Here is a 17,518-nt window from a genome sequence, read left to right on the forward strand (position 1 = left end):
TTATATATAAGACAACGTCTTAAATATGCTCAATGTTAGCAAAATATTATCCCTGTCTTAGCGTATTAATATTATCTGACAGGGTGTCAGACCACGCTGCAGCAGCACTATTTATGCTGAGGCAATTGCAGGTTTCAGTATATAACCTGAGTGTGTAAATACAGACTTCAGGATCGCCTCCTGCTTTTTATCAGCAGGTCCCTTCAAGGTGGCCGTATCCTAAGACGGCAGTGCCACCTTTTGACAAACGTGTGAGCGCCTTATCCACCCTAAGGGATATCTCCCAACGTGACCTATCCTCTGGCGGGAAAGGGTACGCCATCAGTAACTTTTTAGAAATTACCAGTTTCTTATCGGGGGAAACCACGCTTCTTTACACACTTCATTCATTCATCTGATGGGGGAACAAAACACTGGCTGCTTTTTCTCCCCAAAAATAAAACCCCTTTTATGTGGTACTTGGGTTCATGTCAGAAAATGCGTAACACATTTTTTCATTGCCGAGATCATGTAACGGATGTTCCTAGTGGATTGTGTATATGTCTCAACCTCGTCGACACTGGAGTCAGACTCCGTGTCGACATCTGTGTCTGCCATCTGAGGTAACGGGCGTTGTTTGAGCCCCTGATGGCCTTTGAGACGCATGGGCAGACGCGGGCTGAGAAGACGGCTGTCCCACAGCTGTTACGTCATCCAGCCTTTTATGTAAGGAGTCGACACTGTCGGTTAATACCTTCCACCTATCCATCCACTCTGGTGTCGGCCCCACAGGGGGCGACATCCCATTTATCGGCCTCTGCTCCGCCTCCTCGTAACCTTCCTCATCCAACATGTCGACACAGCCGTACCGACACACCGCACACACACAGGGAATGCTCTGACTGAGGACAGGACCCCACAACGTCCTTTGGGGAGACCGAGAGAGAGTATGCCAGCACACATCAGAGCGCTATATAATGCAGGGATTAACACTATAACTGAGTGATTTTTCCCCAAATAGCTGCTTGTATACATATATTGCGCCTAAATTTAGTGCCCCCCCTCTCTTTTTAACCCTTTGAGCCTGAAAACTACAGGGGAGAGCCTGGGGAGCTGTCTTCCAGCTGCACTGTGAAGAGAAAATGGCGCCAGTGTGCTGAGGGAGAAGCCCCGCCCCCTTTTCGTCGGACTTTCTCCCGCTTTTTCTGTAATACTGGCAGGGGTAATTTTACATCTATATAGCCTCTGGGACTATATATGATGTATATTTGCCAGCCAAGGTGTTATTTATTGCCCTCAGGGCGCCCCCCCCAGCGCCCTGCACCCATCAGTGACCGAAGTGTGAGGTGTACATGAGGAGCAATGGCGCACAGCTGCAGTGCTGTGCGCTACCTTGGTGAAGACCGAAGTCTTCTGCCGCCGATTTTCCGGACCTCTTCGTGCTTCTGGCTCTGTAAGGGGGACGGCGGCGCGGCTCCGGGAACGAACACCAAGGTCGGGTCCTGCGGTCGATCCCTCTGGAGCTAATGGTGTCCAGTAGCCTAAGAAGCCCAAACTACCACCTGTTAGGTAGGTTCGCTTCTTCTCCCCTTAGTCCCTCGCTGCAGTGAGTCTGTTGCCAGCAGATCTCACTGAAAATAAAAAACCTAAATATACTTTCTTTCTAGGTGCTCAGGAGAGCCCCTAGTGTGCATCCAGCTCAGCCGGGCACAAGAATCTAACTGAGGTCTGGAGGAGGGTCTTAGTGGGAGGAGCCAGTGCACACCAGGTAGTCCTAAAGCTTTCTTTAGTTGTGCCCAGTCTCCTGCGGAGCCGCTAATCCCCATGGTCCTTACGGAGTCCCCAGCATCCACTTAGGACGTTAGAGAAACCATGTTAACACAACATGAACAAGAACAGCAACAGCTGATCCAACAATAATACTTACCCAAGTAACCCTGCAGGAAATACGAAGCACTGGGCGGGCGCCCAGTATCCTCTATGGACTACGAGAAAAGGATTTATCTGTAATTAAAATCCTATTTTCTCTTACGTCCTAGAGGATACTGGGGTCCACATTAGTATAATGGGGATGTACCAAAGCTCACAAACCGGGTGGAAGAGTGCTGAGGTTCTTGCATAACTGATTGACCAAACTGAAGGTCCTCAGAGGCCAACGTATCGAACTTGTAGAACCTAGCAAACGTGTTCGAACCAGACCAAGTAGCTGCTCGGCAGAGCTGTAGAGCAGAGACACCCCGGGCAGCCGCCCAGGAAGAACCCAACGACCGAGTAGGGTGGGCATGAACTGATTTAGGAACTGGCAAACCTGCCGAAGAGTAAGCATGCTGGATAGTCAGCGTGATCCAGCGAGCAATAGACTGCTTAGAAGCAGGACACCCTATTTTCTTGGGATCATAGAGCAAAACAGCAAGTCCGATTTTCTATGACGAGCTGTCTGTTTGACATAGATTCTCAACACCCTCACAACATCCAGGGACTTTGAAGTAGAAGAGGTGTCAGTAAGCACCGGAACCACAATAGGTTGGTTGATATGAAACGCAGACACAACCTTTGGAAGAAACTGCTGATGAGTTCTGAGTTCAGCTCTATCCTCATGAAAAATCAAATAGGGGTTCTTGTGAGACAAGGCCCCCAATTCCGAAACACGCCGTGCCGAAACCAAGGCCAATAGTGTGACGGTTTTCTATGTAGGAAACTTTACATCCACCTCCTGTAAAGGCTCAAACCAATCCAATTGCAGAAAATGCAACACCACGTTAAGATCCCAAGGTGCCGTGGGATGCACAAAGGGTGGTTGGATGTGGACAACTCCTTTCAAGAAGGTCTGAACCTCAGGAAGGGATGCCAACAGTTTCAGGAAGAAAATGGACAAGGCCGAAATCTGGACCTTCATGGAGCCCAGACGCAGACCCACATCCATACCAGACTGCAGAAAAAGCAGAAGACCCAGCTGAAATTCTACCGCAGGAAATTTCCTGTTCTCACACCAAGAGACGTATTTTCTCCAAATCCGGTGGTAATGTTTAGATGTTACCCCTTTCCTGGCTTGGATCAAGGTAGGAATTACTGTATGAGAATTGCTTGAACCCTTTCCCTTTTAATTCTTTTCAGAATTCTTGGGATCAGCAGAAGTGGTGGAAAGACATACACCATCTGGTAGACCCACTGAGTCACCAGAGCGTCCACCGCCACCGCCTGTGGGTTTCTTGACCTGAAGCAATACCGCAGGAGCTTCTTGTTGAGACGAGAGGCCATCATGTCAATCTGTGGAATACCCCACCTACGTGTCAAGCACCTGAACACCTCCGGGTGAAGACCCACTCTCCCGCGTGGAGGTCGTGTCTGCTGAGGAAGTCTGCTTCCCAGTTGTCCACTCCCAGAATGAAGATTGCGGACAGCGCTACAGCATGTCCCTCTGCCCAGAGGAGAATCCTTGTCACCTCCGACATTGCTGCTCTGCTCTTCGTTTCGCCCTGTCATTTTATGTACGTCACCGCCGTCACATTGTCCGACTGAACCTGGATGGCTCGAATTTGAAGAAGATTAGACACCTTCCGAAGGGCGTTGTATATTGCCCTTAATTCCAACATGTTGATTGGAAGAATGGCTTCCTGACTTGTCCATCTTCCTTGGAAGCGTTCCCCTTGGGTGACTGCTCCCCACCCTCTGAGGCTTGCATCCGTGGTTAGCAGAATCCAGTTTTTAATCCCGAACCTTCGGCCCTCGGTCAGGTGAGAAGTCTGTAACCACCACAGAAGAGAAATCCTGGCTCTTGGGGACAGACGGATCCTCTGGTGCATGTGTAGATGCAATCCGGACCATTTGTCCAGAAGATCCAGCTGGAAGGGTCTTGCGTGAAACCTTCCGTACTGCAGTGCCTCGTAAAAGGCTACCATCTTTCTCAGGAGGCGAATGCACAGATGTACCGATACCATTGACTGAATTACCAATGCCTTTTCCAGAGGAAGGAACACCTTCTGTACCTCCGTATCCAGTATCATCCCTAGGAACGGAAGCCTCCGTGTTGGTTGCAGGTGAGATTTTGGCAGATTCAGAATCCACCCGTGATCCTGGAGTAGTCGTGTGGAGAAAGCACTGTCCTTTCCCTGGACAGTGCTTTTATCAGTAGATCGTCCAGGTACGGTATTATGTTCACTCCCTGCTTGCGGAGGAGAAACATTATCTCCGCCATAACCTTGGTAAACACCCTTTGTGCCATGGAGAGCCCAAAGGGCAGGGCCTGGAACTGGTAGTGACAGTCCTGCAACGCAAACCTTAGATAAGCCCAATGAGGTGGCCAAATCGGAATATGAAGGTACGCTTCCTTGATATCCAGAGACACCAGGAATTCTCCCTCCTCCAGACCTGAGATCACCGCTCTCAACGACTCCATCTTGAATTTGTACACCCGTAAATACGGGTTCAGTGAATGAGGTTTAAAATGGGTCTTACTGAACCATCCAGTTTCGGTATCACAAACAGGTTGGAATAGAAACCCTTGTTTTGTAGGTGAAGTGGAACTGGAACAATGACCTGAGTCTGTACCAGTTTTTGAATTGCTGCTTGTAACAAGGTCATACTTGCTTCGGGTGAAGCTGGTAAGCCGAATTTGAAGAATCTGTGAGGTGGGAGTTCCTGAAACTCCAGTCTGTAGCCCTGCACGATAAGATCTTTTACCCATGGATCCAGGCCTGAGGTGGTCCATACGTGACTGAAATATCGTAACCGGGCTCCCACCGTCATGCTGAAGGCTTCGTGGAAGCAGAACCGGAGGACTGATCCTGTGAAACTGTATTTGCAGGTTTTCTGGGCTTACCTCTATTGCCCTTGAAGGCAGTAGAAGAGCCTTTTGCCTTACCTTTAAACGGCAACGTTGATGCAGAATAGGATTTCCTAGCCGGGGAAGCTGCATAAGAAAGATATGTAGACTTACCCGCCGTAGCCTTGGATATCCACGTATCCAGTTCATCTCCAAAAAGGGCTTCACCTGTGAAAGGTAGGCTTTCCACGCCTTTCCTGGAATCCGCAGTCCACTGGCGTAGCCACAAGCCCCTACGTGCTAACACTGCCATGGTAGTAGTGCGTGTGTTGAGCAATCCGATCTCCTTCATGGCCTCCACCATAAAGTTAGCAGAATCCTGTATATGCTGTAGGAGTAAAATAATCTTCCCCCTGGACAAGGAATCTAACCCGTCAATTAGATTACCAGACCATTTTGCAATGGCCCTAGTGATTCATGCACAAGCTATAGTGGGTTTTTGGGCCACCCCTGCCGCTGTGTACAGAGATTTGAGAGGGGTCTCAATTTTGCGGTCTGCAGCATCCTTCAACGAAGCTGCCCCCAGTAACCGGTAAAACAAGCCTGGAAACTGACGCGTCCACTATCGGCGGGTTTTCCCATTTTTTCCTGTCATCCTGAGGAAACGGGAAGGATGTAATCAACCGTTTTGGAATCTGAAACTTCCTGTCAGGATTAACCCAAGTTGCTTCAAAAAGGGAATTTAATTCCTTGGAAGCAGGAAACGTAGCAGAGGATTTCTTTTTTACATTAAAAAAGGATTCCTCCTCGTCCTCTGACACCTTGTCAGGAATATGCAAAACCTCTCTTATAGCTTCAATCAGGGCCTGTATTCCCTGTGCTAAAGCTGCATCCCGCCCAACCAAGTCCACCTCACCCTCCTCTGGGTCTGATACATCATCATCGGTATCAGCCTGCATGATTTGCGCCAGAGTACGCTTCTGTGGACAAATAGCAGGGGTCTGAGATGCCAGAACGACTACTGAATCTCTATTAATCAGGTCATCTACAGATTGCCTTAAGTATTGCGTCTCCTTCTCATTTTGGGATAATTTACTTGCGATATTTGAAATCATCCCTTTTAATGAATCTAACCATACTGGTTCAGATCCACTTGCCTAAGAATGTGTACTATCCTGAGTACACTGTAATGATCCCCCCGATTGAGAAAAGCACTCTGCTGTGCGTGAAACACAATCCTTTGACATGATAATGCAAAAGAACACACACCCACACAGTGAGGAATAGGTTAAAAGCACAGTTAACCCACACAGAGCCCTTCTAGGGAGACGCAGAGAAATGGAGCCAGCCACACAGCGCCCCTATAGCTAAAGTATAGACCTAGCTGGGTCGCCAACTAAAAACCCTTAATAGGGTTTAGTACACCAAATTATTGTTTCCCCCCCCCCCCCCCCCCCCCTTTGCTATGACCCCCTGGTACCACTGAGGAGTTGTGGAGGAGCTGAACCGTCCAGTCAGGCTGCCTGGTTAAGCTCGCAGAAAGGAAATGACACTGGTGAGCCGCTGGATCTGCTCATAGTGAAGGCCCCGCCCCCTTCCCGCTTTTATACTGGCTGAGGTAACTTGAATTAAAAGGGTTACAGTGGGTTAGAACCCCTGTAAACTGTGCCAGTCGTGGGTAATAAGCATGGCTTCAGCTGCCCCTCACAGCGGTCACTGCAGTGTCCATGAAGCCGGAGCGCAGCGTTCATGCAGCGCTCTACCCTCATGCCGCCATTACCGCCAGCGACCCGCTAACCGGGACGCCGGCCACCTACTCTTCAGTCTTCTGGTTCTGTTAGGGGTGGCGGCGTGCTGCGGGTCTGTACGCTTGCCGTGGTGGGGCTTATGAATAGGACCCTCAGGAACTCAGGGTCCTATTCAGGAACCCCACCACGGCAACCCCCCCTAAGTCCCACAAAGCAGGCAGTCTGGTGCCAGCCAGAGCTGCCTGAACATAATAAAAAAGAAAATAAATGCAGAAAACTCTTCAGGAGCTTCCCAAGCTTGACCGGCTCCTCCGGGCACATTTTCTAAACTGAGTCTGGTAGGAGGGGCATAGAGGGAGAAGCCAATGCACACTAAAGATTTCTTAAAGTGGCCATCTATACCGCATGGTACTAATGTGGACCCCAGTATCCTCTAGGACGTAAGATAAATATATATGAATATACACAGTATATATATACACACACACAAGCCTATAGCTCTAGAACCATTGGGATGGTTCCATATATTCTATTTGTCATGTCTTTAAAACTATATTGTTTTCTTTCCTAGGGTGAAAACAAAAAGAGTGATAACTCTGAAGTGTGGCATGCTCTGTGTACTTAGACAAATGGGAACAGTCCTCTCTTCTGGAGCAGACAGAGCATCATTACAGCTTTCCGTATGCAAGTGTGCTCATCTATATCAATATGGTAGCCCACTCAGAACAAAATGACAAGAGGGGAGAGCAGCTTCTGCCTCATTCTTGAGGTGGGATGCCATCCTGCGTTCTCTTCCTGGTGCAAGTTCCACCAATTGAAGAGTCAGTAGTTTATCGGTTATTTGTCACAGATCATTCATGCAATCAATCACATCAATATAGTAAAGGCGACCATCAGGGGTGTCATACATCAAATCTGCATAAACGTGTGACCATTCTGTGTGCTGAATAAAAGCAGACTCTGCCACTCTGAAAGGTGATTTTCTGACTCCAAGAGTTGAGAATTTGACCATCTGATAAAAATTGGCATACAGTAAACTGTCTGAAGAAGCGGACAGTGCCCCATGAAACACGTTTATGCAGATTTGATGTATGACACACCTGATGGTCACCTTTACAACACGGATATGATTGAATTAAAGACCTGTGATGAATAGCCAATAAACTACTAACTCTTCAATTGGGGGAACCTGCGTCAGGAAGGACTTTGATTACAGCTGAACGCTTAAGGGTCCTACACATTGGCCAATCCGCCACCGAGCTGCCCGATGGCAGATACGGCCGACCCGGCGGCGGAGGGGCAGTGACTGGGGGAGTGAAGTTTCTTCACTCCCCCCATCACCCGGCTGCATTGAAGTGCAGGCAAATATGGACGAGATCGTCCATATTGGCCTGCATGTACAGCCGACGGGGGACCAGCGATGAACGAGCGCGGGGCCGCGCGACGTTCATCGCTGGAACCTCCACACTCAAAGATATGAACGGTATCTCGTTCATTTATGAACGAGATCGTTCATATCTTTGACTGATGTCGGCCAGTGTGTAGGGCCTATTAGGAAGAAGTTCTGGATTCTTCTACTCCTCCTTCAAGGAGGCAAGAATCACTAATTGATGTGATTGGTTTTATTGAGTGGAACGGGTGCTGATCCCTAGTTTGCATGTATTCTCTAATAAATCATCTCTTAACTGGCTGGCCTTTATGTCTAATGAAAGATTTCTATGTATCTATGAACCAATATCACACTTGGTACATGGGGGGGGGGGGGGGTGACAGGACATAGCTAGAGTACACATCTGCAGTGAGTTGTGATTTTTAAATAGGAGTGAAATAGTGGAGTAAAATATGAACATCTACACCTTATAAAAGGGAGACCTTAAGCATATTGAAGGCAAGGCCTTTGACACTTGTGTAGCATGTGTTAATTAAGCCAACAATATCCCAGTATGGCTGCAAGAAGCCTTAGTGGGAGGAGTGCTGGGGTGTGTTTGGCAGGAACTTCAGTAGCCAAAAACTCAATATACTAGTTTCATGATAACAAGACTGAATGTAAAAAGGAGAGTTATGCTAGACTTACCATTGTTAACTCTCTTTCTGTGAAGTACATTGGGTTCCACAAGGAATACATCGGGATGCAGCGTGGATCTTGGTGCAGAGACACCAACAGGTAAAGCTTTAGCTGTCCCAGGATGCATAGGGGCCTCCTCCATAACCCCGCCTCCAGGCACTGAGAGCTCAGTTATGATAATCAGTCCAATGCAGGAGCAGGCAAGAGAAAAGGCAGATGTTAGTCACGTAAGAACACATTCTCACGAAAGGAGAAGGTACCAGTGGCTAACGCCATACAAACCCAAAGCATCTAGGTGCATCAGGGTGGGCGCCCTGTGGAACCCAATGTACTTTGAAGAAAGAGAGTTAACAATGGAAAGTCTACCATAACTCCTTTTCTGAAAGCAGGGTACATTGGTTTCCACAGGGAAACATCGGAGATGTCCTAAAGCAGTTCCTCAAGGGAGGGTACGCGCTTTAGCGGATGTGAGAATCCGGCGTCCAAAGGAGGCATCCTGGGAGGCGAAGGTATCACAGGCATAGAACCTAAGAAACGTATTCACCAAAGACCACGTAGCCGCCTTGCAGAATTGTTCTGCAGACGTGCCACGGCAGGCAACCCAAGAAAGTCCAACAGACTGAGTAGAATGGGCCTTAATCGCAGGAGTAGGGAGTCCAGCATGTGCAATCACCATTCTAATCCATCTGTCCAAGGTCTGCTTGTTTACAGGACAGCCATGTTTGTGGTAACCGAACTGGACAAAGAGGGCATCCAACCGCCTATTAGAGGCAGTCCTCTCTACATAGACACGGAGAGCCCTTACCACATCCAAAGAACGTTCCTTGGTTGAAAAGTCTGAAGAGATATAGTCCGGAACCACAATCTCTTGGTTAAGGTGAAATGATGACATGACCTTAGGCAAATAGCCTAGTCTAATTCGTAGAACTGCCTGGTCACGGTGGAAAATGAGAAAGGGTGGACGACAGGACAAAGCGCCTAAGTTATTGCCATCTTGCAGAGGCAACAGCCAGCAAGAACAGGACCTCGGCCGTGAGCCATTTAAGGTCCACCGATTTAAGAGGTTCAATGGGAGACTCTTGTAGGGCATTCAGCACAACTGACAGATCCCATGGAGCCACAGGGGGAACATAAGGAGGTTGAATACGTAGAACACCCTGGGGTAAATTTACTAAGATGGGAGTTCTATTTAAGATGGGATGTTGCCCATAGCAACCAATCAGATTCTACTTCTCATTTATCTAGCACCTTCTAGAAGAGAATACCTGGAATCTGATTGGTTGCTATGGGCAACATCCCATCTTAAATAGAACTCCCATCTTAATACATTCACTCAGGGGGGTATATTTACTAACAGCAGGTATAGAGGCAATCCACACCGACAAGGCAGATATGTGAGGGAGGCCAGACGAAGACCTAAGTCCAAGCCTCTTTGAAGAAAAGCCAGAATTCTGGAAGTTTTAAATCTACCAGCGTCATAATTCTTATCAGCACACCAGGTGAAATAAGAATGTAACCCTGTAATAAATCTGGGCAGAGGCCGGTTTGCGGGCCTTCAGCATAGTTTGAATAACTGCCTTGGTAAATCCTCTGGCCCTCAGGAGTGATGCTTCAAGAGCCACGCCGTCAAAGCAAGTCTGGCCAGTTCCGGGTAGAGACAAGGGCCCTGTACGAGGACTTGACGCTGAGGAAGTAGAAGGGGACGCTCTGCTGATAGAACCTGCAGGTCTGAGAACCAATGCCGTCTGGGCCACGCTAGAGTGACTAGACTTTGCATTCCTCCTTCCTGCTTGAACTTCCGCAGTACCCTGGGCAGGAGTGACATCGGAGGGAATATGTAAGGCAAACGAAAAGTTCCACGGAGCTGCCAGTGCATCCACGAACGCTGCGTGAGGATCCCTGGTCCATGAGCCAAAGACCGGAACCTTGTGATTGTGTCGAGACGCCATGAGGTTTACGTCTGCTAGGTCCCACCTGTCCACCAGGAGTTGAAGTCCACTTCCTAGTTTAGGATGCCCGGAATGAACACTGACGATATGGCTGGTAGATGGAGTTACGCCCAACAAAGGATTTTTGACACTTCCATCATTGCCATGCGGCTTCGAGTGCCGCCTTGATGGTTTAAATATGCCACCGTGGTGGCATTATCTGACTGTACCTGAACAGGCCTGTTCCATATCAGAGGCAGGGCAAGAGATAGTGCATTGAACACTGCCCTTAGCTCCAAAATGTTGATCGGGAGGAGGGATTCCTCCTTGGTCCAACGACCCTGAAACGAGTGTTGCTCCAACACAGCTCCCCATCTCCGCAGACTGGCGTCCGTTGTCAGTAGGACCCAGTTGGGGATCCAGAATGGACAGCCCCTGCACAATTGCTGTTCCTGGAGCCACCAGGACAGTGACAGCAGAACCTCCGGAATCAACGATCTGATCCGATGAGGTAGGCCGTCCCACTTTGACAGGATCAACCTTTGCAGAGAACGAGATTGAAATATACGTTATGGTAAGAACTTGCCGTTGATAACGGTATTTCTACTAAGTCCACAGGTTCCACAGGATAACAATGGGATATGATGGAGCGACAGCGGATTGGCACCAAACGATCAAAAGCTTTCAGGCCTCCCAGGATGCAACGGGCCCGTCCATATATCCCCGCCCACTGGCTCAGGCAAATCAGTTGTATTCCAAAGCACTAGGCAGGAGCATCATGTGGAGCCCTAATCAGGCGAGAAGAACACACATGCACACCCTTCCGTACAAGAAGGAAGAGGTTAGCGAGTAGAAGGATCCTCAAATCAGGTGCGTCAGGGTGGGATCCCTGTGGAACCTGTGGACTTAGGAGAAATACCGTTATCAACGGTAAGTTCTTACCATAACGTATATTTCTCCGGCAGGGTCCACAGGTTATCCACAGGATAACAATGGGATTACCCAAAGCAATTTAGTAGTGGGGACGCTCCTGATTGTACAGGAGAACCTTACACCCGAATTCAGCGTCATGAGAGGCATAATGTCTAATGAATGTGTTAATGAAAGACCATGTGGCTGCCTTACATATCTGTTCTGCTGAAGCACCATGTTGTGCTGCCCATGAAGGACCTACTTTACGAGTAGAGTGAGCAGAGCCATTAGCCGGAACAGGGAGATCAGCTTGAGAGTATGCTTCTGAAATCGTCATTCAAAGCCATCTTGCCAGCGTCTGTTTAGTAGCAGGCCATCCTCTCTTGTGAAATACGTAGCGAATAAAGAGAGAATCTGTATTTGTGATGGCACTGGTACAATCCACGTAGACCCTTAATGCCCGGACCACGTCCAGCGACGCATCTTCCGCAGAAAGTCCCGATACCTGAAAAGCCGGGACTACAATTTCTTCATTAAGGTGGAGTTTAGACACCACCTTAGGAAGTTTCCCAGACCTAGTTCTAAGAACTGCTTTATCTGGATAAAAAAAATCAGAAAAGGGGAACAACATGACAGTGCTCCTAAATCTGACACTCTTCTAGCTGATGCCATAGTCAGTATAAAGAGAACTTTAGCTGTCAACTATTTAAGATCCACTTTATTAAGTGGTTCAAACGGAGCAACTTTAAGAGCTTTCAGGACTAGACTTAAGTCCCAAGATGCTGTAGGAGGAACAAAAGGAGGTTAAATGTGCCTCATTCCTGGAAAAAAGAACGCACATCCTCAAATTGGCAATTTTCTTTTGGAACCATAGAGTCAATGCTGATATTTGAACTCTCAAGGAAGCCACCTTCAAACCTTTATCCATTCCTGCCTGAAGGAAAGCGAAGACCCTGGAAACTCTGAAAGATTTCAGGTTCATACTTCTTTCACTGCACCAATGAATATAGGTCTGCCATATTCGGTGATAAATACAAGCTGAGGAGGATTTCCTTGCTCTGAGCATTGTTTGAATTACCTGTTGTGAGAATCCTCTTGACTTCAGGATTGAGGTTTCAAGAGCCATGCCATCAAAGACAGTCGATCCAGATGTCTGTGATAGCAAGGACCCTGCATTCGTAGATATGAACATTGAGGGAGCAGAAGTGGAGCATCCATCGACATTCTCTGCAGATCTGCGTACCAATGCCTTCTGGGCCAAGCCGGATCTATTAGAAACATGGCACCCTTTGCTTGCTTTATTTTCCTCACCACCCTTTGTAACAGGATGATTGGAGGAAACAGATACACCAGATGAAAGTCCCATTTCACTGACAAGGCGTCCACAAAGATCGCTTTGGGATCCGTTGTTCTTGACCCATATATGGGCACTTTGTTGTTCAGATGGGACGCCATGAGATCTATCTCTGGCAATCCCCACTTGTCTACTAGAGTCTGAAAGACCTCCGGATGTAGAGCCCATTCGCTTGCCTGAATGGCGTCGACTGAGAAAGTCCGCTTCACAGTTTAGGACTCCCGGAACGAATACTGCGGACAAGGCTGGGAGATGGAGTTCTACCCACTTTAGAATGTGAATTACCTCCTTCATTGCTGTTTGGCTGCGGGTTCCTCCCTGATGGTTGAGGTACGCTACTGCCATTGCACTGTCCGAGCGGATCTGGACTGGTTTTACTTGAAGAGTGTCCTTTGCCTGAATCAGTGCCATGTATATGGCCCGAAGTTCTAACAGGTTGGCAGGCAACTTTCTTCTGTGGTCCATTGTCCCTGGAACCATAATTTTCCGGACACTGCTCCCCAGCCCTGAAGACTAGCATCTGTTGTCGGGATCTCCCAGTCTGATATCCAAAAGGGTCTCCCTTTGTCTAGATGGGATGTCTGTAGCCACCAGGCTAATGACTTTCTTACCTTTTCTGAAAGTAACATACTCCATTCCATCTGGCCAGAATCAGATGCTGCAGTGGCCTCGAGTGGAATTGTGCATACTCCAACATGTCGAATGTTGACACCATCAAACCCATCACTCGCATTGCTGCATGAATGGATACTGTTTGACTGTGTAACAACTCCTGAGTCCTTGACTGTACCTTGGATATCTTGTTCCGAGGTAAAAATAGTTTCTGCAGACTTGAATCCAGTACAGCCCCCAAGTGAGTCATACGTTGTGACAGAACCAGAGACGACTTTGCCCAATTTATGAGCCATCCGTGCCTCTGCAGACATGTTATTGTCTGTTGGAGATGGCACAGGAGCAATTCCTGTGATTGTGCCAGTATTAAAAGGTTGTTGAGGTATGGAAAAATTCGTGCTTGCGGAGATTAGCTGCCATAACCACCATGATCTTGATAAATACTCTGGGGGCTGTGGCTAACTCAAAGGGTAAGGCCTGGAACTGAAAATGCTGCTGGAGGATAGCGAACCTGAAATAACACTGATGGGACAGTGCTATAGGAACATGTAGGTATGTATCCCGAATATCCAGGGATACCATATAATCCCCTGGTTCCAAGGCCAAAACTATGGAGCGTAACGTCTCCATGTGAAACCGTGGGATTCAAATGTATTTGTTTAGCATTTTGAGATTGAAAATGGGTCGAAAAGACCCATTTGGCTTCTGAACCAAAAACAGGTTGGAGTAAAAACCCTGTCCCCGTTGTGCAGGGGGTACTAGAATTATTACTCCTGACTGAAGCAATTTCTGAACTGCTTCTTGCAAGGCCCTTGCCTTCGCCTCCACCCGAGACGGGATGGTGCAGAAGAACCTTCGAGGAGGATGCTTCTTGAAGGGGAAAACATAACCTAGAGATACCGCTTCTTGCACCCAGGCATCTGTTGTAGGCTGCTGCCAGATCTGTGCAAACTGAAGAAGCCGGCCCCCTACCCTGAGGTCCCCCAGGAGGAGGCCCGCACCATCAGGCTGATGGCTTATCTTCTGGTTTGGAAGCTGGCCCTCTGGTAGCCCAATGCTTCTTAGATTTACCCAACTTATTGTATTGGGGCTGCTTACGATCACTTTTTCCCTTCGCTTTTCCTTGCGACCGAAAAGGCCGAAAAACTGGACCCTTAGGTCTGGGATTATATGTGGAAGGAAACTTGACCTTCTTGGAGTCTTCTGACTCCAGAATATCTGTCAATTCTTTTCCAAAAAGAATATTTCCAGCAAAAGGCAAAAATGCCAAAAATAAGAATTTACTTACCGATAATTCTATTTCTCATAGTCCGTAGTGGATGCTGGGGACTCCGTCAGGACCATGGGGAATAGCGGCTCCGCAGGAGACAGGGCACAAAAAGTAAGCTTTTAGGATCACATGGTGTGTACTGGCTCCTCCCCCTATGACCCTCCTCCAAGCCTCAGTTAGGTACTGTGCCCGGACGAGCGTACACAATAAGGAAGGATCTTGAATCCCGGGTAAGACTCATACCAGCCACACCAATCACACTGTACAACTTGTGATTTGAACCCAGTTAACAGTATGATAACAACGAAGAAGCCTCTGAAAAGATGGCTCACAACAATAATAACCCGATTTTTGTAACAATAACTATGTACAAGTATTGCAGACAATCCGCACTTGGGATGGGCGCCCAGCATCCACTACGGACTATGAGAAATAGAATTATCGGTAAGTAAATTCTTATTTTCTCTAACGTCCTAGTGGATGCTGGGGACTCCGTCAGGACCATGGGGATTATACCAAAGCTCCCAAACGGGCGGGAAAGTGCGGATGACTCTGCAGCACCGAATGAGAGAACTCCAGGTCCTCCTTAGCCAGAGTATCAAATTTGTAAAATTTTACAAACGTGTTCTCCCCTGACCACGTAGCTGCTCGGCAAAGTTGTAATGCCGAGACCCCTCGGGCAGCCGCCCAAGATGAGCCCACCTTCCTTGTGGAGTGGGCATTTACAGATTTAGGCTGTGGCAGGCCTGCCACAGAATGTGCAAGTTGGATTGTGCTACAGATCCAACGAGCAATCGTCTGCTTAGACGCAGGAGCACCCATCTTGTTGGGTGCATACAGGATAAACAGCGAGTCAGATTTTCTGACTCCAGCCGTCCTTGAAATATATATTTTCAATGCTCTGACAACGTCCAGCAACTTGGAGTCCTCCAAGTCGCTAGTAGCCGCAGGCACCACAATAGGCTGGTTCAAGTGAAAAGCCGAAACCACCTTAGGCAGAAACTGAGGACGCGTCCGCAGTTCTGCCCTGTCCGAATGGAAAATCAGATATGGGCTTTTGTACGATAAAGCCGCCAACTCTGATACTCTCCTGGCTGAAGCCAGGGCCAGTAGCATGGTTACTTTCCATGTAAGATACTTCAAATCTACCGATTTGAGCGGCTCAAACCAATGGGATTTGAGAAAATCCAAAACTACGTTGAGATCCCACGGTGCCACTGGAGGCACAATCGGGGGCTGTATATGTAGTACACCTTTGACAAAGGTTTGTACTTCAGGCACTGAAGCCAATTCTTTCTGGAAGAAAATCGATAAGGCCGAAATTTGAACCTTAATAGACCCCAATTTGAGGCCCATAGACAATCCTGCCTGCAGGAAATGTAGGAATCGACCCAATTGAAATTCCTCCGTTGGGGCCTTCTTGGCCTCACACCACGCAACATATTTTCTCCAAATGCGGTGATAATGTTGTGCGGTCACTTCCTTCCTGGCTTTAATCAAGGTAGGAATAACTTCCTCTGGAATGCCCTTTTCTTTTAGAATCCGGCGTTCAACCGCCATGCCGTCAAACGCAGTCGCGGTAAGTCTTGGAACATACAAGGTCCCTGCTGAAGCAGATCCCTTCTTAACGGTAGAGGCCACGGCTCTTCCGTGAGCATCTCTTGAAGTTCCGGGTACCAAGTCCTTCTCGGCCAATCCGGAGCCACGAGTATTGTTCTTACTCCCCGTAGCCGTATAATTCTCAGTACCTTTGGTATGAGAGGCAGAGGAGGAAACACATACACGGACTGGTACACCCACGGTGTTACCAGAGCGTCCACAGCTATTGCCTGAGGGTCTCTTGACCTGGCGCAATATCTGTCCAGTTTCTTGTTGAGGCGGGACGCCATCATGTCCACCTTTGGTTTTTCCCAACGGTTCACAATCATGTGGAAGACTTCTGGATGAAGTCCCCACTCTCCCGGGTGGAGGTCGTGTCTGCTGAGGAAGTCTGCTTCCCAGTTGTCCACTCCCGGAATGAACACTGCTGACAGTGCTATGACATGATTTTCCGCCCAGCAAAGAATCCTTGCAGCTTCTATCATTGCTCTTCTGCTTCTCGTGCCGCCCTGTCTGTTTACGTGGGCGACTGCCGTGATGTTGTCCGACTGGATCAACACCGGCTGACCCTGAAGCAGCGGTTTTGCCAGGCTTAGAGCATTGTAAATCGCTCTTAGCTCCAGTATATTTATGTGAAGAGACGTCTCCAGGTTCGACCACACGCCCTGGAAGTTTCTTCCCTGTGTGACTGCTCCCCAGCCTCGTAGGCTGGCATCCGTAGTCACCAGGACCCAGTCCTGTATGCCGAATCTGCGGCCCTCTAACAGATGGGCACTCTGCAACCACCACAGAAGAGACACCCTTGTTCTTGGTGACAGTGTTATCCGCTGATGCATGTGCAGATGCGATCCGGACCATTTGTCCAGCAGATCCCACTGAAATATTCGTGCGTGGAATCTGCCGAATGGAATTGCTTCGTAAGAAGCCACCATCTTTCCCAGGACTCTTGTGCATTGTACTGACACATTTCCTGGTTTTAGGAGGTTCCTGACAAGTTCGGATAACTCCCTTGCTTTCTCCTCCGGGAGAAACACCTTTTTCTGAACAGTGTCCAGAATCATTCCCAGGAACAGCAGACGTGTCGTCGGGGTCAATTGAGATTTTGGAAGATTCAGAATCCACCCGTGTTGTTGAAGCACTACTTGGGTTAGTGCTACTCCGACTTCCAGCTGTTCTCTGGACCTTGCCCTTATCAGGAGATCGTCCAAGTAAGGGATAATTAATACGCCTTTTCTTCGTAGAAGAACCATCATTTCGGCCATTACCTTGGTAAAGACCCGAGGTGCCGT

General features: G+C 48.3%; 1 protein-coding gene across 1 annotated transcript in view; it reads left to right on the forward strand.

Moving 5' to 3' along the window:
• Nucleotides 1–8,179, forward strand: part of SPMIP2 (sperm microtubule inner protein 2) — a 108,400-nt gene extending 100,221 nt beyond the window's left edge. The window contains exon 5 of the mRNA XM_063920464.1: nucleotides 7,061–8,179. Coding sequence (XP_063776534.1) covers nucleotides 7,061–7,114 — 54 coding nt within the window. The 3' untranslated portion in view covers nucleotides 7,115–8,179. The remainder of the gene's footprint in view (nucleotides 1–7,060) is intronic.
• Nucleotides 8,180–17,518: the final 9,339 nt, after the last annotated feature.

This window comes from Pseudophryne corroboree, chromosome 1 (assembly GCF_028390025.1).
Source record: "Pseudophryne corroboree isolate aPseCor3 chromosome 1, aPseCor3.hap2, whole genome shotgun sequence".
NCBI classification, from domain to species: Eukaryota; Metazoa; Chordata; class Amphibia; order Anura; family Myobatrachidae; genus Pseudophryne; species Pseudophryne corroboree.